At 43.0% G+C, this 25959-nt stretch overlaps 1 protein-coding gene across 1 annotated transcript in view; it reads left to right on the forward strand.

The window, feature by feature from the left end:
• LOC141736105 (neuronal acetylcholine receptor subunit alpha-7-like) overlaps positions 1-25024 on the forward strand; it is a 63921-nt gene extending 38897 nt beyond the window's left edge. The window contains exons 6-10 of the mRNA XM_074569813.1: positions 1841-2008; positions 4013-4207; positions 5500-5586; positions 18700-18809; positions 23968-25024. Of these exons, the coding sequence (XP_074425914.1) occupies positions 1841-2008; positions 4013-4207; positions 5500-5586; positions 18700-18809; positions 23968-24489 (1082 nt within the window). The 3' untranslated portion in view covers positions 24490-25024. The remainder of the gene's footprint in view (positions 1-1840; positions 2009-4012; positions 4208-5499; positions 5587-18699; positions 18810-23967) is intronic.
• The last annotated feature ends 935 nt before the right edge of the window (positions 25025-25959 follow it).

A 25959-nucleotide genomic window follows, 5' to 3' on the forward strand; every position in this document is an offset into this window, starting at 1 on the left:
ATCCCTGTTGTTTCACGGGGACAGACCCGTGGGCAGCAGCAAGATACAGGAATAAAATTGACATGTACCAGAGAAGAGCCTTCTCCTTCCTTCCAGGCAGGGAGCTGATGCAGAGGGTGACTATATGGGCAAATCTGGCATCATCTAGCAGATCTCCTGGTAAGCTAAGAAGTCCATGGTGAAGAATTAGTTACCCCAGGAAAAAGTAAAGAGAGAAAAAGTAATAAAGTAAATCTGTTGTGTAAAGAAAAGGAAATCCTCTGTAACAGAGATCTAAGTGCTGCCAAACTCCCTTGCAAAATTTTAGGAGGGAGAAGTCGATAATTGGCCTACTGACTGGCAACAAGGGCTCACAGCAGCAGCTATATTAATTAAGACACTGGAAAACTTGGAAGAGTGGAAAAGATGGTGTTTCCAAAGCTTCATGAAAATTTTATTTCCCATGACTCTGAGAGCAGGCTGTACTCACCGCTGCTCTCCATTAGAGCAAAAAGATAGGTGTAGGAGGAGACAGAAAGGACAAAAAGGGGACAGCTGTTTGCTGTTAAGGAAAGGAGCTGAGGCAAGATTCAGGAGAAACTCAGAGAAAATCCTCGACGTAGTCCATCCAAAAATGGGCATGGTGGTGGGAGTCAGACCTCACAGAACGTAAATGGATGAACGAAGTGAACCGAGCCATCTCGGAGTAGCACTGTTTGTGCAAGGACATCGTCTTGCACACATAGTTATGGCATAGTCCCCTCAGCCTTTGCAGCAGCAGTCAAAGACCGTATTCAAAGATCTCTGTTTTGGGGATTTTATCTTCAAAAGGCATAGGTCAAGAACTTACCACAAAATACAAAACTCTGCTCAGTTAGGTGACTCAGAGCTGGGATTCACCTTACCTGGTGTTTTGGGGAGCACACAGAAACAACTGCTGCAAACAGGCAGGGTAAGTGCAGCATTGGAGACGATTTCCAAATGAAGCTGAAACTGTCTGTCTTTCCTTCACACAGTGCCTCTGAACTGCCAGCACGCAGTGAGCTGGTGAGATAAGGCAAAGTCTGCAAAGCTGTGGGCCCATAGTGGTGAGGGTTCTGAGAGATGATCTCTGCTTTGCCACCGGCTGCCAGTGATGGAGGGTGCGCACATCATCTTCCCCACTCTCCGAAGGCCCTCCATGCTGTCGGATGGCTGGGGAAGTCCCACAGCCACAGCTTTGGCCCCAAGAAGAAAGTCTGGACATCCAAACTCTTTTTCTTTTTAATTCTTCTCTCAGCTGAATAACAAAAAAAAGGGAAATAATTAGTTTGCAACAATATACTCTCCTAAACTGCTTAAAATATCACATGAAATAATGACAGCAGACAAGACACACCCAGAGCAAAATTCCAGTCCCAGGTTAATGCACACAAGGTAAAAGCCAGCACAGAGCAAGATTTAGCATAACAATGTAATTTCAAGGGACTGTGAGTCTAATGCAAGGCCTGACAAGGAACTCCTTTCAAAGAGCTTGTCACAGTACTTTCCGCCACTGTGTGGACATCTATGCTCTTGTCAGGCCCTGCAGCACTGCCTATGATCTGCTGGGGCTAGCCAGCAGCAGGAGACCGGCTGGGCTGCTGCTGCGTGGCCAATCTACCTCAAGGATGCAGCGAAAGAGAGAGGGATCTTCACTGGTGCACAGGAAAGGAGCTTATTCCATCCATGGCAGAATCTTCTGCCTGCACTAGTTGTTTGGTTAACCCATGAGAACACCACACAGACTTTTGGAGAAGAAAATTGCTCATAATCAGACAGAGAAGGACAGAGATGAATGGCACCCAGCAAATGCTTGATTGTAACTGATTTCTATCCACAGGCATTTTGAAGAGCACATGTTACATTGATGTCCGCTGGTTCCCCTTTGATGTGCAGAAGTGTGATTTGAAGTTCGGCTCCTGGACTCATAGTGGCTGGCTGATTGACCTGCAGATGCTTGAGGCTGATATTTCCAACTACATCTCAAATGGAGAATGGGATTTAGTGGGTAAAGAGGCTGGCAGAAAAATTTTCAGTTGTCTGATTTTCAAAGGCAAACCCAAAATATATAGAAAAAGTCAATCCCACCTCGACACGAAATACAGATATTAAAAGTTTTTATGTAAGAGGCAGTAAAAAAAACCACCCCAAAACCCAAACAAACAAAACAAAAACCCCACAGATCAGAGATAACTGTTCAGCTGCATTCGTGGAACTGTGTCTGAAAGCACTGTGTTCTGAAGCAATTGCCTGCAACTGAGTACATACATGAAATCTATCGAGCAGTTTGTCAGTACTAAACATGGGTGCATCTCATGTAGGTGCACAGAAGACTCCTGTCACATATAATCTAACACATCAGCCAAAAACTGATTGCTGTAAAAACCACTATTTCAGAAAAACTGGAATGAGCTTTCAAAGAGATGAAGCTCTCTTACCCAGAAAACCATCAAAGTGTTGACCAGTTCATAATGTCTGCAAATAACTGCAGTTCAGTATGTCTCTTCCCCTTGGTGCTTTGGAAGATACCTGTATTTTTAAGAGTTCCTAGTGAGTTATTTTGAACTCATTCATTCAGAAGCAAGCTATAGAAATTGATAGAGCTTAGACCACCCTGAAGAGAGCTTGCAGAGGGACATTTCATCTTCTAGTCTGCAAATACATACCAGAAAATAACCGTCACTGACAAACTGCATGCAATACTTTTACATTCAGGGCATCTGAGAAATAATACAATAAGAAACATTGGTATTCAGTTTAATGAGAAGGTGAAGGACACCCCAGGGAAGTCCTTCTGAAGTCTGTCCATCTCAGAGCACTCCTGAGTGTCCAGTCTTCCTTTGTAGTGGTTATTTCTGTTTAAAAAGCTTGCATATCTGATTAAGAGACTGGCCAGCCTGGTTTATTTGCCTTAAACCCTGGGCAAGGGTGGAGAAAACGGGCCCTTATCTAGCTCACACAGGACAATCATTAACACCTAAGGCAAGCCATGGCCATATCCTTTATGGAGACTTTGCCATGCTCCTTGCAAAACATACACATTGTCACGTCTTCCATCATGTGCACAGAAAAAAAATGAGGTGAGCAATGGTGTCATAAGAAATACAAGGTACTGAGTTCTTCCATGTCACCTGACGTTTCCTGTGCTGCTGCAGACCCCAGCACACAGCATCTCAAGCTACTGCTGCTGGGTCACTGAAGTACAACCCTGAAGTACAGCTACATCGGAAAACTATGTCTCTTAACCTTCTGTAATGACAGACTTTAAGCTTAACTTGACACATGTTTTGAGAAGTAAACCACATCCTGTTTGCTTATCCTGGCAAAACAAAGCAAATACGTATAAAAGAATTACAGAAAAATAAGAACCAGTGGCACTTGCCACAGAGAAAATGTGCTGCATGGGATAGTGAACATGAAATCAGCTGGTTTTCACCCTTCCCTGGATCCAATAAGGGAGAATACATGTTTTACTGGCCACTGCTTGCAAATCTTTCCTTGCTAAGGTTAGGACACTGAAAACTATTTTGATCTGACTCAGATGAGCTTTCTTGGCTAAATTGGGTTCTAATGACTAAGAAGGCATGAAAATAAACACTAGAAGACACACAAGGTGGACTAGAAACAGCAGACATCTTACACTGTCGCCTTAGACATTGCTGAAGACACTGATACACTGAGTTACATTGGATCATTTAGCTTGTAGTGATGTATTTCAGCTTTCAAAGGACATTGAACTGAGACGTATTGCCCTTTGTCGCCTCTAATCTCTTCATCCGTGTGTACATCATTGGCCACAAGTGTTAAAAAATGAATTTTGCCTGGCAACTGATTAGGGAGTGTCTTTTCTCTCTTACCAATTGCCACAGGACACTTCGAAGCACTTTTCAACACACCATGCGTGACAGAGGCGCCACACATTGGCTCATAAACAATCAGGTCCTGGCCCATTGCAAGGTGATTCCCAGGGGTCCTGCACCTCTCCTCACTGCTCTAATTTCTCTGTCTACAGGTGTCCCAGGGAAGAGGAATGAGTTGTACTATGAATGCTGTAAAGAACCGTACCCAGACGTTACATACACCATCACCATGCGCCGACGCACCCTCTACTATGGCTTGAACCTACTCATTCCCTGCGTTCTCATATCTGGCTTGGCATTGCTTGTTTTCCTTTTGCCAGCTGATTCAGGGGAAAAGATCTCTTTAGGTAGGTGCTAAAGAATTCATTTCTCTCATAAGCACTTCCTATAAAACAGAAATTAAATACTTCCTGGTGAATAAAGGTTTCCCTGCAGGTGTAATAGACGAACTTGTTTGGTTGCAGAAACCAGGGTAACATCTTTCTGTACGCAATTCACACATCATGTGCTAAACACTTTGAAATCATCTGGATTTTACCCTGGGATGAGACAGAACTTGTTCTGGCACAGGCAGCAGTGGTAGTACACTGCCATCCCTGTTTTTCTGTTCTTTAGTATGTGCCAATGCTTTTCACAGCTGGATTAACTCCATTTTTTGGATAGGACATACTAAGGCAAATAAAGTGAAGGGTTAAGAGCAGCAGCAGTCGGGCATTGGATTTTCATCTTCCATGTTCAGCTCCCAAAGCAGCAACCCATGAGTACGTCATGAACGCGAAGCAGTGCCAGCCAACGAAGGGCTAAATGAGATTTACTATTTCGTGTGTTGATAAAGACAGGAAGGATGCTTCCAAGAGAAGACAGGGGAGAGCTGGAAATATACAAGATTGGCGCAGGCGAGAACTTAAGGTTTAGTTGTGCACAATTCCAATCAGGACAAAGGCCTTTAAATCATATGAAGTGCCCTCTCTATTAGTAGAACAATCAGGGACCTGAGCAGCCTGTCTTATGAGAAGTAAAACACAGGCTACAGGGGATACAATTGCTGTCAACGAAAGATAGGCCAGAGACAAGTTATTAGTTATTAGAGTTATTAGAGCTGAAGTACAATACTGCAGCAAAAAAAAAAGGAGATAAGGCTCATGCATTGACATTGTAATTTCTGAATACCAAGGCAGTTAGGTTTAGCAACAGTCTTTCCAGATACAAAAAACAAAGACCTCATTTTAAAACAGGCTGCAGCTCTTTGGAGGGTGTTATGTAATATGCAATAGCCAAAAACTAGAGTCATGTCCATGCAAGTATGTCCTAGCCCTTAATAACCATCTGTGCTGTGTTTTTGCGCAATGTAATATACCAGTTGTTCAGGCTTCACTGCATCCAGCAGGAAAGATTTCTCCCTTACTTTAAGAGGAGCAAGGGTTTGGGTCTAATAGAGATAAGTGAAAAGACATCAGATAAAGGTGCATCCAGAAATGCTTTCACTTTGTGGATGTTCTCTTCTGCACTGACAGAGATGAAGTCATGGGTTTGGCTTAGCCATAGATCAGGACAAGGTTATATTTAACAGCAAAGACATGAGAGGAGCAGCTGCAGAGTTAATGTTCCTATCCTTCCCCTCCGTATTCACTCCCTGCAGGTATCACTGTCCTGCTTTCTCTGACTGTATTCATGCTGCTTGTGGCTGAGATCATGCCTGCAACTTCCGACTCTGTACCACTTATAGGTAAGTTGATTTTCTCTGCTCTGTGCACAATGCATGATGCTTTTCAAGAGTTGTTCAAAGACTATTTCAGGACTGACTCTTTTTGTTGCAATAGTTTTGCATTTCAGCAATGTAAGGAGTAAATCTCTGTGCTTTACATGTTTGCATGTATGAAAAGAGCCTACATAATGCGTAGAAAAAGGCCCTGGAATATCAGATAACCTGGTAACGGCAAGGATTGAGGGAATACAAAATAAAAAAAAACAAACCAAAATGTCGACGTTTGGGTAAGCAAAGCACAAAGGCAACACCACCAATGCACAAGCACAGGTAGGATACTGGATACTCAGCCTTGGCTCTGGATTCATTGAATTTGTCCATAAAGTATTTTCAATAGCATTGATTGGATTAAGGTGTTTGCACAGAGAACTTTTGAAGATCTCAGTGCTACTGGCCGGAGAAAATTCATCTTTATTCTTCTGCATCACCTGTCCTCCCTTGCTTCACTGCCTGCCCACTTCTCCTCCTCTTCTATTCTGTCTACCCCAAGAGCAACTTCAGATACTACAGGCAAATTCAATTGTATCATTGGAACTTTTTTAACATATTCTGAAAGCCATGGGAGAAATTATCCTCTTGGGAACGTGGGCAAAACAGTCATTATTGCACCCTCTCTTTTCATAGGATCATCCCTTTACCTTGATCTTACGGGGCCTCAGTTTCTCAACTATGAACTGGAGAAAAGATTATTCACTGACTTCATAACAGAACAGAGAAAATAAACCTGTTCTGGCTTCAAAATAAAGAAGTATGAAAACCACAGGAAAACTCACAACCTGTTTAATTCTCATCTCCTGAGCTAAGGTCTATATTTGCGTACAATTCATGGCTAAAGTACACATTGCAAACAGTAGAAATAAACAAAACATTCAACAATATATCTAGCTGCCAATAGAAGGTGCACTTCACCACTGTATAATTAGAGCCTCACAAAAGTTATATTGTGAATAGGCAAAAGAACATTTATTCAGACAACCTCATTGTCTTACTTGAGCAATCAAAACCTCAGATCTAACTCTGGGGAAGGAGGGTGACTATGAAAGAGTAAGGGCAACAGCTTCCATAGGCAAGAGTTTTAGAAAGCTTCCAAATAACTTGAACTTCTTACAGAAAGTCAGCAGGATTCTTGACTCTGAGTCACACAGGAGCTTCCAGAAAACTAACAAAACCTCTCTCTGAACATATAACTAGGACTCTACAGAGGCAGCTACAATTTTAAGATAAACTTTGTGTGTTTATCTTAAGAGACAAGGCATCTTGGACCAGTCTTGACATAATTTTTCTTTGTGCAATACGTAAAAAAAGGTGTTTGTAATTAGCAAAATGATCCACTTACCTGAGCCCACTCCACTTTACACAGACCACTTTCTACTGGTACGGTCCCTTATTATAGAAGGTAAGACTTTGTACAAAGAAACGCTGTGAATGGTTATGTATTATTAGAAATTTGTGATGCTGTAATAACAGCATAGCTATGTGAACATCACATAACAGAGAAGGGTGAGGGGCAGTGGTGTTGGGGAACGCTGTTGCATCAAATGCCTCTTCTCTAGGTGAATATTGGCTCCACTATTAGGATCTCCTACCTCTTTTCACTGTTTTTGGATCACAAAGGCAAGGAGACCATAAGGGAATCTCTTCTCATGAGTATGCTTTGTTGAGAGCTTGTATTGTTGCCAATTTTTTTCCTAATGCCCAAATAATTAGGGCATATCAAATGTATTAGAAATGCACCTCTCAAAGTGGTCATGTAGGTCAAACACAGTCTGTTTCTTTCATCTGTTCATTAGACAAATTTTATTTTGTGAAACACTGTAAAAGAATAATTCTTGCACATGGTTAGTTTTTAACACCCTGGAGACTGACTTCAGATATCGACATGACTGATGTCTAAACCAAAACTGTGGCTACTGTATCTGATACTACTGTGAACATTGATACAGCGGGGTCTGCTCAGGATGCGTGCTCTGAAACTCAACCATCCTCATGCAATGGAAGCTCTTGTTTCATAGGATCACAAGGTAGTGGAAGACTATGTCAAAGCCTTGCTAAAGATGATGTAAATGCCATCTGCTGCGCTCCCTGTGTCTGCAAATATTGTCATTTTATTATAGAAGACAATCATGTTGGTCAGACATGATTTATCCTTGTTAACTGCCAGCTGGCCATTCTCAGTCCCCGCCTTCTCCCTCAAGTGTACAGAAAAGTTCCTCAAGGACTTGCTTCTTGATTTACTAGGGGACCAATGATAGGTGCAACATCTGTCTTTCTCCAGTTGTCAGGGATCTTATCCCATCCCTGTGGCCTTGGAACAATACCCTTAGGACTCCTGGTGACACATATCTGGTCCCATGTACAGGTTCAGATCTCACCATCAGTCCCTGACTCCATTCTCACGCACTCTTTGTTGTTTTCCTTGTCCTTGAACTATGTCTCTAAGCAAAGAATCCTATGAGACCTTCATGGCAAAAACTGAGGCAAACTGCACACTGTCTAGGCATTTTCTCTGTCCACTATCACTAAATCATCCGTCCCATTCTGCAGCAAACCCATGTTTTCCTTGTTCAGCTTTTTAGTTTGTGTAGTGGGAGAAACTCTTCCTGTTCCCCTTGACTCCCTTGGCAGTCTCAGCTCCTGAGCATTAACATTCCTAAAACCCATCCTAATGCCCGGGTAATTCTTCCGAACTTTTCTTTTGTAGCCTGTCCTTGCTTGCCACACTCCCCCCACCCCCACTTCTGCACTGCATGTCCAGCATAAGTTCGCAACTTAGCAATGCGTATCTCCTTATGTGTTTACTTATTTCTCTGAGTAACAGAAGGGCTTTTTCTTGTACTTGGGGGCTGCTGTACTTTAAGCCATCACAGTTTTCTTGTGCTGCTTTATCTTTCAGAGCTTCCTACAGTGGTATCTCAGTTACTAGTTCCCTGAAATCCAAGTTGTATACTTTGCTGTTTTCATTCCTTTCTTCCTTCATAGTCTTGAACTCCACTATTTCATAAATTATTATGGAATAATACAAACAGACCAGGCTGATATTGATTATCATGTTCCCAACCAGTTCTTCCTTGCTGGTGAAGACCTGAGCCATCTCAAGAAGTTATCACTGACATCCTTCAGAAATCTGTAATTGATGGCTACCAGCTTTTCAGAAGAGATAGGCAAGGGAAGAGAGGTGGTGGGGTGGCTCTCTATGTTAGGGGCGGTTTTGAATGTCTAGAACTCAACAGTGTGAATGACAGTGTTGAGTGTCTATGGATAAAAATCAAGGGGAAGGCCAACAAGGCAGATATCATGATGGGAGTTTGTTATAGACCCCCTAATCAGGATGTAGAAACCGATGAAGTATTCTATAAGGGGCTGGCAGAGGTCTCGCGATCATCTGCCCTTGTTCTTGTGGGGGATTTCAACTTCCCGGATGTCCGCTGGGAATACTACACAGCAGAGAGGGAACAGTCCCGGAGGTTCCTGGAGTGTGTGGAAGACAACTTCCTAACACAGCTGGTGAAGGAACCTACTAGGGGAAGTGCCCTACTGGACCTACTGTTTGTTAAGAGAGAAGGTCTTGTGGGGGATGTAAAGGTTGGAGGTCGTCTTGGGCAGAGTGACCATGAAATGATAGAGTTTTCAATTCTTGGTGAAGGGAGGCGGGGAGCCAGCAGAACTGCCACCTTGGATTTCCGAAGGGCAGACTTTAGCCTGTTTAGGAGCATGGTTGAGAGTGTCCCTTGGGAGGCAGTTTTGAAGAGCAAAGGTGCCCAGGAAAGCTGGTCATACTTCAAGCAGGTGCTCTTAGAAGCACAGGAGAAGGCCATCCCCATGTCCCGAAAGACGAGCCGACGGGGAAGAAGGCCAGCCTGGCTAAATAGAGAGCTTTGGCTGGACCTCAGGAAAAAAAGGAAGGCTTACATTCTCTGGAAAAGGGGCTTAGCAACTTATGAGGATTATCAAGATATAACAAAGCTATGCAGGGGGAAGATTAGAAGGGCCAAAGCTCAATCAGAACTCAGCTTGGCCACTGCAGTTAAAGACAACAAGAAGAGATTTTTCCAGTATATCAACAGAAAAAGGAAAACTAGGGAAAATATAGGTCCACTGATGAATGAGACGGGTGGCCTAGTGGTGGAAGACACAGAGAAGGCAGAGTTACTGAATGCCTTCTTTTCTTCGGTCTTCACTGATAAAGCCGTCCCTCATGCATCCCATACTCTGGAGGCAAGGGGGAAGGTCTGGAGAGAGGAAGATTTTCCCTTAGTTGAGGAGGACCGGGTCAGAGACCACTTGGCCAAGCTGGACATTCATAAATCCATGGGCCCTGACGGGATGCACCCGCGAGTGCTGAGAGAGCTGGCAGATGTTATCGCTAGACCACTCTCCACTGTCTTTGCAAGGTCATGGGGAACAGGAGAGGTGCCTGAGGACTGGAGGAAGGCTGACATCACTCCAATCTTCAAAAAAGGCAAGAAGGAGGACCCAGGGAACTACAGGCCGGTCAGCCTCACCTCTGTCCCTGGGAAGGTAATGGAGCGACTCATTCTGGATGTCGTCTCCAAACACATAGAGGAACAGGAAGTTATTGGAAGTGGTCAGCATGGATTTACCAAGGGCAAATCATGCCTGACCAATCTGATAGCTTTCTATGATGTTATAACGGGTTGGCTGGATGAGGGGAGAGCCGTAGATGTCATCTACCTTGACCTCAGCAAGGCTTTTGACACTGTCTCCCATAACATCCTCATTAGGAAGCTGAGGAAGTATGGGCTAGACGAGGTGACAGTGAGGTGGATCAAGAGCTGGCTGAGTGACAGAACTCAGAGGGTTGTGATCAGCGGCACAGAGTCCAGTTGGAGGCCTGTAACGAGTGGTGTCCCTCAGGGGTCAATACTTGGATCAATTTTGTTCAATATATTCATTAATGACCTAGATGAGGGGACAGAGTGTATCCTCAGCAAGTTTGCTGATGATACCAAGCTGGGAGGGGTGGCCGACACTCCAGAGGGCCGTGCTGCCATCCAGCGTGACCTGGACAGGCTGGACTGCTGGGCAGAGAAGAACCTAATGAGGTTCAACAAAAGCAAGTGTAGGGTCCTGCACCTGGGAAGGAAGAATGCCAAACACCAGTATATGTTAGGGGCGGACATGCTGGGAAGCAGCTCTGAGGAGAAGGACCTGGGGGTCCTGGTAGACAGCAAATTATCCATGAGCCAGCAGTGTGCCCTTGTCGCCAAGAAGGCCAATGGCATCCTGGGCTGCATAGGGAAGACTGTGGCCAGTAGGTCGAGGGAGGTCATTCTCCCCCTCTACTCTGCACTGGTGAGGCCACAACTGGAGTACTGTGTCCAGTTTTGGGATCCCCAGTTCAAGAGGGACAGGGAACTACTGGAGCGAGTCCAGCGTAGGGCAACCAAGATGATTATGGGACTGGAGCACCTCCCTTATGAGGAAAGGCTGAAAGAGCTGGGACTCTTTAGCCTGGAGAAGAGAAGGTTGAGGGGGGCCTGATTAATGTTTACAAGTATCTAAAGGGTGGGTTTAAGGAGGACGGAGCCAGGCTCTTTTCAATGGTTCCCATTGACAGGACAAGGGGCAATGGGCACAAGCTAGAACATAGGAAGTTCCGTTCAAATACACGGAAAAACTTCTTTACAGTGAGGGTGACAGAGCACTGGAACAGGCTGCCCAGGGAGGTTGTGGAGTCCCCTTCTCTGGAGATTTTCAAGACCCGCCTGGATGCAGCCCTGAGGGATGTGCTTTAGGCAATCCTGCTCTAGCAGGGGAGTTGGACTAGATGATCTCTAGACGTCCCTTCCAACTCTGAAGATTCCGTGATTCTGTGATTCTTGGCTACTTGAATTACACTGTGTTGCCTTTTCAGCAGATTTCAGGGAGGTCCAACTCCCCTGTGACAACCTGGATATGTGATACAGAGACTTCCAAGTTGCTTTAAGGCCCCATTCCCATATCCACTTTTTTTGGATGGTCTATAATGCACTCCTACTACAGCATCACTCTTGTTGACCTCTTTACTGAATCTGACCCACAAGCTCTCCAGCAGGTCTCATCCATCCCATAGAGGAGCCTCTCACATCCAAGTGGCTCCTTCACATAGAGGGCAACCCATGTAGTCTTAGCTGTCTGTTCCCCCTGAAGAACTCGTACCTATACTTCAGTGCATTCCAATAGTGGGAGATATCCCCCCACATCTTAGTTGTCCCAGAAACGTTATTGTTTCATGACCACAATCAGAGTTGCAGTTGCTCCTGTGCTTCACCTTGTTTCACCATTCCTGATTTCTTTTTTGTTCTGTCCACCCGGCACCATTTTCTTCCACCCTTGTCCAGCATTTGTCCATGTAGTTTGGGTTGTAATCTCATACAGTGTTGCTAGTTTAAAGCTGTGCTCTTAACCCCTTGCTCCACTCCAACTAGGTAGGGAAAAACTGCTCATCCATTTGCCTTCTGCACCCAATCAACCCATGTCCATCCAGTGCTCAAAGTTGGGTTGTGTGATTTTACATGATCTTGAGCTCTGAAAACCTTATGCTTATTCCAACAAGGTTCTTGTTAGCCCACTCTTCCAGCCTCTCCAGGTCTTCTTACAGGGTGGGTCTTCCTCATGAAGTGTCCACTTCCCCAGTCAGTGTGTTACCATCAAAGGAGAAGGAACGGATGTCTAGGAACCAGAGAAAAAATACTTTTGTTTCTGTTTAAAACATTAACCATCCATAACAAAACAAACTAGCTGAGCCATCTAGGTCAAAAAACATTCAAGTCCCACGACATCTACAAACACAACAGTCTGTCCAGAATCCAAACCAAGTCAACCATACGAACTACATACAGTTTTCAATACAGGGTCCTGAAGTTCCCTCCTGGAACTTAAAATCTCTACAGCATAACTCCTAAAAGACTTTCAGACCATGACTGTACAGCAGCAGATGTGTCCTAAACTTACCTTTCCTAGTATAGCTTAATCATGCCTCACGGGAAGTGTGCGCTCATAATTTGACTTACAATTGCTTTCTTTAAAACTACTTTTACCAAGGTTCTATGTAAGCAGACAGCTGGAGTTCATTACTTGATATTACAGAAATGGAGAGAACTCCAGATGTGTTACACACCTGAAATTACTGGTCTGAGTGCACTAATCACTGGGTAAAAGCATAAAGCCTGTGTGATACAGCTCAGGTATATGACAACAATTGTTGTTTCTGTTTTTAAAAATCTATACAATTATGCACAGGTTTGTCTTGCACTATAAATGCCAGTAATTTCGTGGGGATTTCATGCATCGTCCTGCCCCTCCTACGTAACACCCTTACACCTAGTGTAGTGCATTATTTAAGAAGGGATAACCATATCCCACTGTGTTGATTTCCTAGTTCAATGACCAAATTGAAATTAAACAAATACTATTATTTCGAGTAGACCTTTTGTAGAAGCTCTGGTGCTGCGCTTTAAAACTAAAGGCTTAGGTAATTCATCTGAGAACTACATTTGAGACATTTCAATCTAAATTGGAAGATTACTTTTATTTTTTATTATTTCTATAAAGAAAATGTTATCTTTGTAAATAGTTCTGGATAATCAGATACGGTTTTTTTAATGGGTTTTATGACTATATCTGAAGAAAAGATGAGTTTCTTCCTTAGGCAATAGACATACACCTGAATTCTTTTTTTTTTTTTTTAAAAGAGCACTGTGCCTCCTTTTTACAGTCCCCGTATCCATGACCTATTTCATTAAACTGTGTTTTCTGTTTGAAACTAACCTTTTAATTAGAGTTAGGGACTCATGCACTAAGAAGTCACTAATGGAACAAGTTCCCCTAAGCTAAGAGAGATTCCTAACTGTGATTCTTCCTCTTCATGACTATCCTTTGACTAGAGTCTCCTTAAAAGTACAGAGTTGGTGGTCTCGCTTACCCACATCTAGCAGTACCCGATAAAGCAGTGACCAGAGTCTCATTCATCTTGCACTGCTGTAGCACTGTCTTCAAAAATCCATGTCTCAGTATAAGCTTCTAGTTTGGACTCATAGACCTGAAAAAAAATCAACTCCAAATGTAATGTTTATTTACTATCAAAACCAGCCAGTTTTTCAGAAAGACAGATCAATCCACAGCGCATGTTAAAGTCAGACATCGTTGAAAAGCCTTTGCTCTGGAAAATTGAGAGCAACACAGTTATGAACATGACCAGCACAGCTTCCTGACTCTTCTTTCTCCCTGCCTGCAGTATCACCTCCAGAGGGGGAAACATTTGGGGCCCCATGGCACTAAAAAGTTTGTAGCTGTCCCCACTTTTTCCCCTCCCTCCGCGATCCCTGCTGCTTCCAGCAACAGATGCTTTGTTTTTAAGAAGTCACCATTAATCTTCCAGCCCCAGTAATCAGCAGGTTCACCTCTTGTTCCACTCTGCAGTGAGACACAGGCTGGTAGATCCTTCCTCCACCCACCTTGTATTCACCTCTGGTTTGCTGTGCTGCAGTCACACCACTGTGAGAACAGGGTGACAGCATGCAGAGACAGACCCTAAAACGCTTACTTTGAAAACACTGCACAGCTCTTTACTGTTGTATTTGCCCCAAACCTCTGCAGTCATTGAGTTCAGGCCCCGGGTGGCACAGAAAATACAATCACATAGAGAAAGAGCTAGCAGCACCAGCAGAAGGACACCTTCAGCCTAAGACCAAAGCTGCCATAAGCTCTGAGCTGGCTCAGCGCTCTGAGGAAGTAGCATAAGTAGCACTTTCAAAGTACTTTGTCAAACAGGCATGCTACTGCCCAGAAGCCAAATCTTGAAATGAAATGTTCGGAACTCTCAAGCCAGCCAGATGATTTGTTTCTTCCATAAACAGTTTTTGCAGATGGAAATTCAAGCCATCTCCTTGTCATGGAGAAGTACTTAATTATTTCTGGTTTGTTTGGTTTTGGGGGTTTTTGTGGGGTTTTTTTAGGTCTGGTTGGTTTTTTTTCCCCATGTCCAGATAACTCCAGAGTGCTGAAAATCAATATTTCCTTCTAGCTCTCTCCAAAATAATGCCATTGGTTTTGGATCAAGAGTCTGTATTTTTGCTCTAAAAGGCATTTCACAGCAGAAAGTGGGAACACCGGAAAGCTTGTGTGTGCGGAGAGTGTTTGAAAGGGGAACACAGTGCTCATGAATATGAGGAACTTTCACTTCCTAAGATTAACATCCATGTGACGCTTGACACCTTGGCTGGATGTATCAAATAGTGCACAATAAAAATTATCTTCACCTCCATATAACCAAAGTGCATTTCTCTCTCCCTTCTTTTGCTGAGCTCCTGTCCTTGCTTCTTTAAAAACCATTACACTTACTTGCTGCTTAAGGTTACAGTATCGTGACATCTTTTCTGTTGTGTCCCCTCTTTGCTGTTCTTTATCATGCTATGTTATTTCAGTAAGAGCGAATGTTTTATTCTGTGGATAACTACATTTGCAGCAGATGTTTGTGGTGATTTCTTGCAGTTAGTCACACAGCAAACGAGGCTGTAAATTACAACGAGTCATAGTAACGTGGTGCTTTGCCACCTCAAGAAGTTACAGATTGTTTTAAGTTATAAGGATGAGTGGTTTAGACAAGCGAGAGAAAATGAGATTAGTCTTCTCTTAAATTTTTGTCGTCCACCTGTATTTTCTCAGCTGCTGCCACTTCACTTTGTCTCATTTTGATTTTGTGGAGTTCTTTTCACCCCTCTCATGGTCCTGCCTGGTCCCTTGATGGTGCCAGGACCCTGCTCAGCCTCTGCAACAGCAGAGCCCTCTGCAGCAGCATCTGCCCGGCACCAACCCTGGCCCCTGCCACAGGAGAAAAGAAGAAGGGTGGTTACAAGCCCCTCTGTTGCTGTCTGAGATTTTCTGCATCCTCCACAGGCTTCAGTTAATTAACCTGGACCATTTCCAGAAGGAGGAGCAGTGAGTATCTCATTCTGTGCATTCTCCAGGACATTTCTCCCACTTTCTGAGAGTTTACCAGAAGCAGGAAGCGCTTGGCACTGAATGACTGAAATGACTTGACTTAGAGCAGCTCTAAACCAGTCCATCATCCCACATCCAAAACCTGATGTTTCCTGCAATTAAGGCATACAAACAGGAGCACCAGTGGGACATATCCGACTTGATCGCTGTGAATATCTAAGTACAATGCGGTCCTCCTTCCCTCACTGTTTCATGGAAACAGCAAGACCGTAACTGGTTACAATGGAGAAGCTCTGCTCTATCTATGATTAACTATGTTAACAAATCTGGATAATATACTGTTTTCTCAGTCAGTGTTCAGTGATAAACCTGACTGTGCAAAGCATCCATCTGGAACCATTTTGCTTCTTTTACTGTTCTACTTCTATTTACCCTGCTTCTAGTCAGTCCTTAAAGTTAATCCAGTTCCACTCAAGCCACAGATATTCCAAAACCTGAAAATAATCCTAAGGTTGTTCTCTAACAACAGATAAAGGCACAGAAGGTCCAAAAATAGTGCTGGAAGTCCTTCAAATTATGAATTGCTAGTCATTGCTATCCTTTTTATATATGTGATATCAGATGTAGGTTTTAGGCTGGACCCTAACAAACAGATCAAAAAAATCTGGCTTTTTGGATTTGATCTGGCTGGTGTGAGGATTGAAGACTGCCAGGAACAGAGATGCCAAGCCAGCAGACTGGACGAAGATTAAGCCATGCTTTTAGTGAGGTATATGAGAGACATCACAGGAGTCTTCCGCACCAATTCTCCTGACTGCTTCAGGAGGTCTGCTGCCTGGAAAAAGAGTACGTAGGATTGAACCCTTGAAGGAAAGCTCAGAAAACGCTGAGTCAGCACCATTTTGCCCCATGCACATACCCATTCAGTTCTGGGGCCTTTCCTTGCCGACCTTGACGACAGGTGAATTGTCACTGAACCCAGGCCCAGCCAGCTGTTGTCTACCCCTATCTGTGACACTGCCCCAGTGAAGGGTCTGATTTGCAAGCACAGAGTCAAGTTTTCAATCAGAGAGATCCATGGTCGGGCAGAAGATCTAGCAATTCCTTTGTGGACAATGGCTATTAGGTTGACCTTGACTTGCCATAAGAAAGGAAGCAACAGCTTTCATCATATCTCGAACTATAGAGCTGTGAAAGGCTAAAGTGATGTGTGGGCCAGCCATTGCTACTTCCTTCCTCCCCTTTCACTGCTGCTTCTTGAGGGCTGACAAAAATCCAGCTCTAGAGTAGGTCTGGGCTGCTCCTGAACTTTGGGGCTTTCTTTTTTTTTCTTTTTTTTTTGGGGTGCGTAAGTCTACCTTCCAGTTCTCATTTCACAGATATCTTGTGACATTTGATTGCCTGACACTGATAGTAGGGCTGAAGTACCATGCCCCGTTTCCTCAGTCATTATTTACCAACTGAAAACTACACTGTACCTTGAAGCTCCCCCTCCACCCCCAAAATGCAGGTGATGTGCACCCAGCCACCTTCTTTGCCTATCACCAGGCTAGAACATAAAAAATCTTCCTTTATGCATCCACAGGTCCCCTACAGTTCCCAGTCTGATCCTGAGAAAACTGTTTTCCCCGTTTACTAGCAGGTCACCATAGTAGTTTCCTGAGCACTGTTCCTGAGTTTAAAGCACAAAAAACTGAGAGTGTGAATTCCTCTGCTAATCATTGGGTGGAATGTTGAGTCAGATAATACCAAGTTGTTTCCAAGTTCAACCAGCTGACTAACTTTCCAAGGACCTGTGAAAATCCTATCCAAAGTCATTTTAAATGGACTTCAGGCCTTCGAAGTCTGGTGCCATCAAAATGCATAGAAATTATGGGTTATTTAGAGATTTATGGCAGTGCTTAAACCAACGATATCAACACTGCTGTGTGTCTGTTCCATGGGGCGTATGTGAACCAGATCATCCAGCTTCCCTGAAACCCAAGTTCCTGGTTTGCTCTGCTTCTGCCTGGCTGTTGGCTCTGTTCTCCCATGAGAAAGTGCAACAGAGTCCTATGAATTCATGTCACCCGTGGGACTGTTCTTGCAATACAGCCGAGTAATTCATTTTGACACAGGAAGTTACACCCGGCTCTCGAAGCACTTGCAGCATTATTTTCAGTAAGGCCTCAGAACTTCATTATTATGAACGAGCTTTTTGCTGCTGAGGCAGTGGGAATTGGTGTTAAGAAACAGAGCTGCAACAGAACTTGCCTTGGATCTCGTATCATCGAATTTTTGGCTTTTCCAGCAAGCTGCAGGCAGGAGAGCTGGGGATGGGAGGCTGCTGCAGTCCGGGGCAGTGTCACGTGCTCTCCCACATCACACCATCACATCAGCCAACGGTAATTCTTCCTGGTATTTTGCCACAGCAGCCTTCAAATGTCATTAGCCCTGTGGGTAATTCCACTTTACAGTCCAGTGCATCAGACTCACTCCTGGCATAAGGAAGCTGTACTGACACTTGGGAGATAACGGTTTCAAGTCTCAGTTCTGACTTTCAATATCTTTTTTTCTTTCCTGAATGGCAGGCCTAAAATTAGCACTCAGCAGAGCTGTAGCATGCTTTTATAGCTACCAAAATAAGTGGTCTTTAGGGCTGAGGAAAGTTCTGAAAAGTATGTCTAACCCCTTGTGAGCAGTGGTGGGGCGAGGGAAGGGGTCTGGTGACACTTTTTTGGAGGGAGGGGAGGGTGTCCAGTGACACTGTGAGGATGGCATTTCCCTCCAGCACGTCCGCTGGTACCATGGGGCAGCCTAGGACTGGGGATGCTGGTGTTCAGTGGGTCTGGTCCACTCAGCTTCTTGCTGTCCTGACAACAGGCAGGGAGCAGGTTGTCAGCAGCGAGCCCTACACTCCACTCTAGAAATAAAAACCAAGCAGCTTATGCCTTTCACAGGAGAGAGGCAGCTGAGCAGACACACTGAAAATCTCAAAGGCCTGAAATGCTCCGGTGTGGAAGAAGAGAGAAAAGGATGTTTGGGTGTGAAGCAGCACTTCTCAAATGTAGATCTTGAGGCGTGGCCAAGGAATATTATTTGCATTTGTTTGTTTTTTTCCCCCTCCTAACCAAGTCCTCCTTTTACCTGCAGCTCAATATTTTGCAAGCATCATGGTCATCGTTGGTCTGTCTGTGGTGGTAACAGTGCTGGTTCTGCAGTTTCACCATCATGACCCACAAGCAGGAAAGATGCCCAAATGGGTAAGCAGTTTTGCTGGTAAATATTCAACAGCTTACGGAAAGGAAAAATTAATCTAGAAGCTACAGCGAAGCTGAAAAGTCTGAAAAGCATACAGATATGTTTGACACTTATGATTGCTATTGGAGGGAAAACAAACATACTAAATTTAGTTTTCCATTAAAACCAGTGTCAGTTATTGGGTTTTCAATTTGAACTTACAATGGAGTGGTTGAGTCATGGCAGAGTGATCTTGCTCAGCACCTGCTTTGCAAGTACTAATTCTATGGAAACAACTTTGATTTCTTACCCAGCAGACACCAGTGCTGGTAACATGTGACACTTCAAAACACTAAACAGACACACACTGGTCCCTGCTGGGCAGTTTCTACGCTTTGTTCCCTTACAGAAGTTCTCACTGCAGTTCATGACATAGCTCCAGCCTCCCAACACAAAGACAAGCGGGGAGGCCAATTTACTGCTGTCTTGTAACTTGCTTGTAACTGTTCCAGTTACCAGCTGGCTCCCTGAGCTGCTGGAAGATCAGGAGCCCCCTAGCTATGCTTCTCACACCACTGCTACTGCACCCCCAGCAGAAACAAACAGGCAAAGGTGTTGAGTCTGACTGTATTGAGGAGACCCTGGACTTCCATGGCTCCGAAATTTGCCTTCTGCTGAAGCCACATCCACTCATCTGTGTGGAAAAAAAGATTTTGTCTGCTGACATCTGATGAATTCTCAGGGCATGTGGACCTTCTTTTCCGTAAAGCAGCATATTGTGTTAGCCTGGTGAGGTTAAGAAGTAATGTCAGCTGGCTTCAAGGACCAATGTGTTCACTTTAGACTTTCAAGTTAAAAGAAAATGATGGGGTTTTTCTCTCTCCATTTCATAAGAATAGATTTTAGAATAAGCAAGGTAGGCTTTGTATTTACAAAAAGAAAAGGAATGACAACAGAAGCAGATACAAATAGTCACAGTCAGCTATCTATGCATCCTGGTTTCGCAGGTCTGGTTGCTCAGAATCCTTTGTTTTCTCATTCACTACATTTGTCATGGTAGACAATTACCCTGACATGATGCTGAATGTTCACACAGTTACCAATTTCAGCCCAACTACAGAACAGCTTTCTAATTTTGCCTCTCTAAAAATAAACTGCAGCATCGAGGCAAATTAAATATAAATAAATAAATAAATAAATAAATAAAGTCCAGTAGCAATTAATCACGCTAACTTTCTGAAAGTGATATATGATTTTAAATCATAGAACTTTCAAGATAGCAGACCATGTAAATTCTCGATGAACATGCAGGCAAGCAGGACCTAAGGGCAAAAATCAGGGTAAACATGCTTCAGATGTCTCCGCGGACAGTATACACAGCAGCATAACAGCCCCCACGGGCAATTTTATTGTTTCATCTGCTTTTCAAGGAGACCAAACACAATTGCTCATGTTAAGTTGGCTCACAGGCCCTGCAAGTCAGCTCTTGCTGTCTGGGCTGGAAAAACAGCATGCAATAAATTCTCACTCTTGAGGGTCCTTGTTCCCTGGCCTGACAGCTGAACTGGGAGTCATTAAAAAAATGCCATCAGGAAGCAAAGACTGTGGAAACCATTATGGGAAGCACAGATAATACACTGTGAAAGCTGTAGACCAGGCAAGCTGGCAGGACTGAGAGATCTCAAGGGAAAAAGGGTGAATGCCAAGTGTGTAGGGAGGAGGCTGACCCCACAAAAGTGGGCATTCGTCCTCCGCAATGCATGGGCAAGGCTCAACCATTAGGATTCGTGGTAAAGTCTCCTTTTTTTTTCCCCCTGTCCACCTACATATGGTGTTTCTCACAGAGTCACCCTGAAAGATTTTTGCTCAATTAAACCCAGGAATCTAAGATAGTCATCTGCAGAAAGAAGGAAATTGCTTACCCAAAATTTGTTCTTTACAGTTCCAGTCCCAGTCCCAGTCCCAGTCCCAGCAGGTGCCCTTACCATCCACTTACTCCCTCCACCCTCCTCATCCTGTCAGAGCCAGATGTCAGTTTATTGCAAAGCTCTAACCCGGATTAATTGGCTATTGTTACAGGAGTGTTCTCACCTCCCACTTAGATGGGATTAGCTGCTTGAATCAGTTGCAGGGGAAGCCATCGGTCTTGTGTGGGAGCAGCTCCAGACCTAGAAGATTTAACTGACCTCGTTGCCTAAACATCCGTTTTATAAACTATTTAGAGTTGAGCAGCTTCTTCTCCCTGCCTGTCTCTCAATGCCTCTGTGCTTGGCCTTTGAACAAGAAGAGGGAGGCTGATGTGCATGCTGATATTTAGCCTCTCTGTACGTGCTCACTTCTTCCCTTACTCTATTGCTTTCTATTAATCTTTGACGACTTACTAAAGCCAACTTTTTCCAAGGGAGGCGTTTGAATCTGAGGTGTTTAGTCAGGGTATTTGTTGGCTACTCAGTTGAGTAGGAAGAGCTGCTGGCTACTTGAGACTTTTGGTAATGTCTGCTGTGCTGGCATAGAAAAGAGCGCTAAAAAAGACTCAGCTGAGGAGCAGTTTGGCGGTGGATAACATCAGGCATGGATTACAGCTCTATCGATCTGCTTCTGATGACAACTGAGAATGTTGCATAGGCAAGAGATGCGGAGCAAGCAATCACAGAGAGAATCACAGAATCATAGAAGAAAGTGTTTTGTGGCAAAAGGCAAGAGCAGTACAGCTCTTTGCTGTGCCTAAATCAAGTTTGTTAGGTTTCAGGCTTTTCTTATGCATTAAACCTGGACATGCGCAGTTTTGCTCTTATCTGGAGAGCTTTAATTGGAGACAGCTCCCTCTGGCCTAGGCCAGGCGGGTGGCTGTGACGGGAGCTAGCAGCACACCTGTATTATGGTTAGGGCAGGACCTTGGTGGAGAGAGTCAGAGCAGGGTTAGGCTGCTGACTTCTGGGGGCAGCTGTCTTTCCTTCAGAGAAACCCAGATATGATGATACAAGTGAGAACATATATTCATGCCATCATGCCCGGGCTGTTTTCCAGCAACCCCTGTGCTGCAGCTGCCTCCTGAATTAATTGGCATGAAAGAACAGATTGATGCCTGACTGTCTGTGTTTTCAAGGAAACAGGGCATTAGGAAGTTCAAGCAAATTAAAAGCTGTGTTGCTGCTTTCTGAGTATTTATTTTTTCCATGGGAAATGGATTTGGCTGTACTTATAAATGTAATTTCCTTAAGGACTAAACACTTTGTCATGAAAGTGACAGAGCTTCCAGAGCTAAGGCAGACATACTAACATTTTCTATTAGGAAAGTTTGTCTGACTTGATATTTGGGAATTTCACAGTAATGGAGAATTAATTTCTCTCTCCCCTTTGCCACAGACACTGTTGAAATATTGCTAGCAATTAAGACCATTATTTTGTTCCATGATGTACCATATTGTGTCCATAAGCAGTCAGAGGACAATTTCATTAACTAAATTCAATTAATTGTATTAATTCAATTAATTGTGTTAGTTGTAATTGTATAGTTTTCTATTTGTCTGTGGTGACCATGGAGGAAATAATGAAATATTTAAAGATACCAATGAGAGCCAAATAATATGAATCACAAGAAAACAGTGTTACAGGATGAAGAATAAAAGATTCATTTGTGGGAGAGAGGCAGAAAGACTCACAGAAAATGGCACAAGGTTGTGTTCCAGAAGACCTCATGCTGCAAAATTTAAAAATTGTGTAACCATCTTCTGCTGGTTATTGTTTTTGGCTTTAAGTATTATTCATATGTGTGGTAATTAATGCCATCTCCTTTCTGAAATTATGCTTGTCATTACAGCAGCAGCTTAAAGTTCTAGCTGTAATTTGCCCATCGCTGCATCTGTACTGTGCAAACACAGGAGACAACTCATCCTGCATCTAAAACAGCCTTGGGGGCAAATTGTGGTCTGGAGTCAAACATGGCCAAAGTGACTGGAGTAGGATAACACAGGGAGTCTTGGGCCAAGGCTCAGAAGTGAAACTAGAGGTCACGTCTGTTCTGTCCAGGACATCAGATTATTTGACTTGCAACCAGAATGACAAAGTCATTAAAGAGGCTGGAGGGACTCTCACAAGCACATTGCAAATGCCCATTTTGTATACATAATAGCTGTCGGACTTTATAATTTTGAGATTTCACTGATTTAGTTTACTGCCCTTCACACAAGATATTACTGGTTTCACAGCCTTTTTACTGCCTTTCACAGCAAACAGTGTTAACAATAGGAATCATAGCAGGCTCAGATTTCAGCCAGACCCTATGAGGATCAATTCTTTGGGAAACAATGCTTTATGCGCTCTCTGGAGTTAGGTCGTTTGATGACCCTGACAAGAAACATATGGGGCACAATCTGCCATGTGTGGGTTAGAGAGCTCTAGTGATGCACCAGAGCAGTTGTACACCAGAGCAGAGGGAAATAACAGCAGTTAATAGTAGCATTGACATTATGAACCGCCCAGTTTAATTCATTTACTATTATTCTTTTGAAAAAAGGCCTCCTTTTTTATGTGGCTGAACACATAAAGGAGTATTAGAATGTCATTCAAATAATAAACAAACAAACAGACAAAAACAAAACAAAACCAAAAAAACCCCAAACCAACCAAAGCCATTTATTTAGATGTAAACAATAGAGACTGGGGTGGGCAACATGCTAAAAACCGCTGTTACTCTGTTATATAGTTTTTCTTCAACAGAAATGGAGCACTGACACATGCACCCCCAAACAATTAAGTGTGACTCTTTCCGTACTGTCTGATAAATAGATGAAAACCATGCAGCCAATTTTGTGCCCCGTGCTCAATTACAGAGATCTGGGATTGTTTGCTAAAGATAGGACTTCAAGAAACATTTTGTAAAGTAAGAGTTTACATCTCTTTCCCTTTATAAGCTAAGTGGGCATTAAACACTGCTATGTTCAAGATACATCCAAAAAAAAAGGTCATTTGTGGAAAAAAGTCAGACATCAAAAAGAGAACATTTGAAAGGAGAGCATTTGAAAGCAACAAAACAACATTTGTTGCTGGAGAACACAGAAAGCAGTCAGCCTTTCCAAAGCACCATACAGACTAAGTATAATAGTCATGAAATATTTCAAAAAACTTTTAGAATGCAGAAAAGTTCCCTTTATTTCTATTCTTATCATCACTCTCTTTCAGGTCCGTGTCATCCTGCTGAATTGGTTTGCTTGGTTTTTACGAATGAAGAAACCGGGAGAAATTATAAAACCCCTCTCTTGCAAATATAGCTACCCCAAGAAACTTGTGAGCGTAAACAGCATGGAGATAAACGTCCTACCTGGGCACCAGTCCAGCAACGGCAACACAATCAGTAGCTACCACACAATGGATAATCCATGCTACCCACAAAAGAAGGATCTGGGTAGCAAGAGCGGAAAGATTAGTTGCCCCTTACCAGAAGATATCGAGCTTGCTCAAAAGAAAGCTTTAACGGATACCATTCCAGTGATTGTGAAGATCCTGGAGGAAGTTCAGTTCATAGCAATGCGCTTCAGGAAACAAGATGAGGGTGAAGAGATCTGCAGCGAGTGGAAGTTTGCAGCCGCTGTCATAGATAGGTTATGCCTGGTTGCATTTACCCTTTTTGCAATCATTTGCACATTTACAATACTCATGTCTGCTCCAAATTTTATAGAGGCTGTTTCAAAGGATTTTGCATAAGGATTTTAAAGATGAGCAACATAATTTCAAAGTGAATATTGCCAGTAATTTTGCTAGGTAATTAACTCAAATAGAGAAGTGTACTTATACGTGCTAAAACACACAGAAGGGGATGAAAATAATTTCAGGAGGTAATTATTCCTGATGTTAGTGATTGTAGTTACTGAATAGTAAACATATTATCCATTATTTATTTCATAGACTAGTGCCACATGTAATTATGTCATTATGTGTGACAAATGATAGACAGAAATTCAAATCTACATTATATTTATTACAACTTATCACACTGGTCAATGTGTTACTATGAATTTGTGAAGTTTTAGATCTTATTAATAGTTTAAATGATTATTGGTCACTATAAGCTTTACACTATAAGAAAACACTTTATTGTTTTCAGTATACTTGTGTTTTATCATTTTTGTTTGGTGTGGCTGTGACATTCACTTCTCAGAGTTAACAGACATATATATCTCCACAGTTTTATGATACTGTATATTGTATTTAAGGAAATAAACTATCAACGTGTTAGCTCTTACTAGTGCAGTGGCTGGAATGTTTTCTCAGTAAAGGACAACTAATATTTTTGCTTGAAAATCTCCATTTTTGAATGTAATCTCCAGTGACAGGATAAAAAGATAAAAGCTAATGTTAGAGCACACAGTCACAGCAACTTAGCATCCGAACCCAAAGCATGTTTCCTCCCATGAAACACAGTTGTTGTGTAAGAGTTTTTTAACTGGATGCACACATCTTAGGATCAGGAGGAGGATGGAAACTATCAGTAAACAACAGTCTAAAATTAATTTCAGTAACTTTGCTGTTTTAAAAAAGCCCATGCAAATAAAAAAATCAATTTATAGATTACAACCTTATACTGTTAGATTGCCAGAGCTGGGTTGCCTCTTACAGAAATGTCCTAGAACTCAAATTGTGTTAGTAGTATGCAGTTTACAAATCCCTTCTCTGGATCGAAACTGCTTGCTTCTTAATTTTTTGGATGAAAAAGTAAGGCAGATCCTTTTGATATCCAGTTCTCGCTTAGCCTTTTGGAAGGTAATAACATTGTTACCACAAAATTTTTAGAATGACTTAGTGTAAAATGGCACAGAAAATTGTAGCTGTGTATACGGAGCACTGCAGCACAGAGTGCAAAAGCATTTAAGATTTTCCTCAGAAATTGGAAAGATTGATGCATCATCTGTATATAGGGATTCACAGCTCTTCATGGCGTCACTAGTTAGTGTCACAAACTATCTGTCAAGGTATTATACAATTCTGAAAGAGGGAAAAATTCCCATATCGATTACAAAGTGTACATGGTGACAAGACGCTAGCCCATAATATCCTTTACAAAATCCAGGCACTTAAGCAAATGTTACATAAAGAGTGATCTTCCCGCCCCCTGCTCATAACACGGGACTGTGACAGTAAAGGTCTTTGTGCCCTTTCCCAGAAGGCATGGTAGAT

This window comes from Larus michahellis, chromosome Z (assembly GCF_964199755.1).
Source record: "Larus michahellis chromosome Z, bLarMic1.1, whole genome shotgun sequence".
NCBI lineage: Eukaryota > Metazoa > Chordata > Aves > Charadriiformes > Laridae > Larus > Larus michahellis.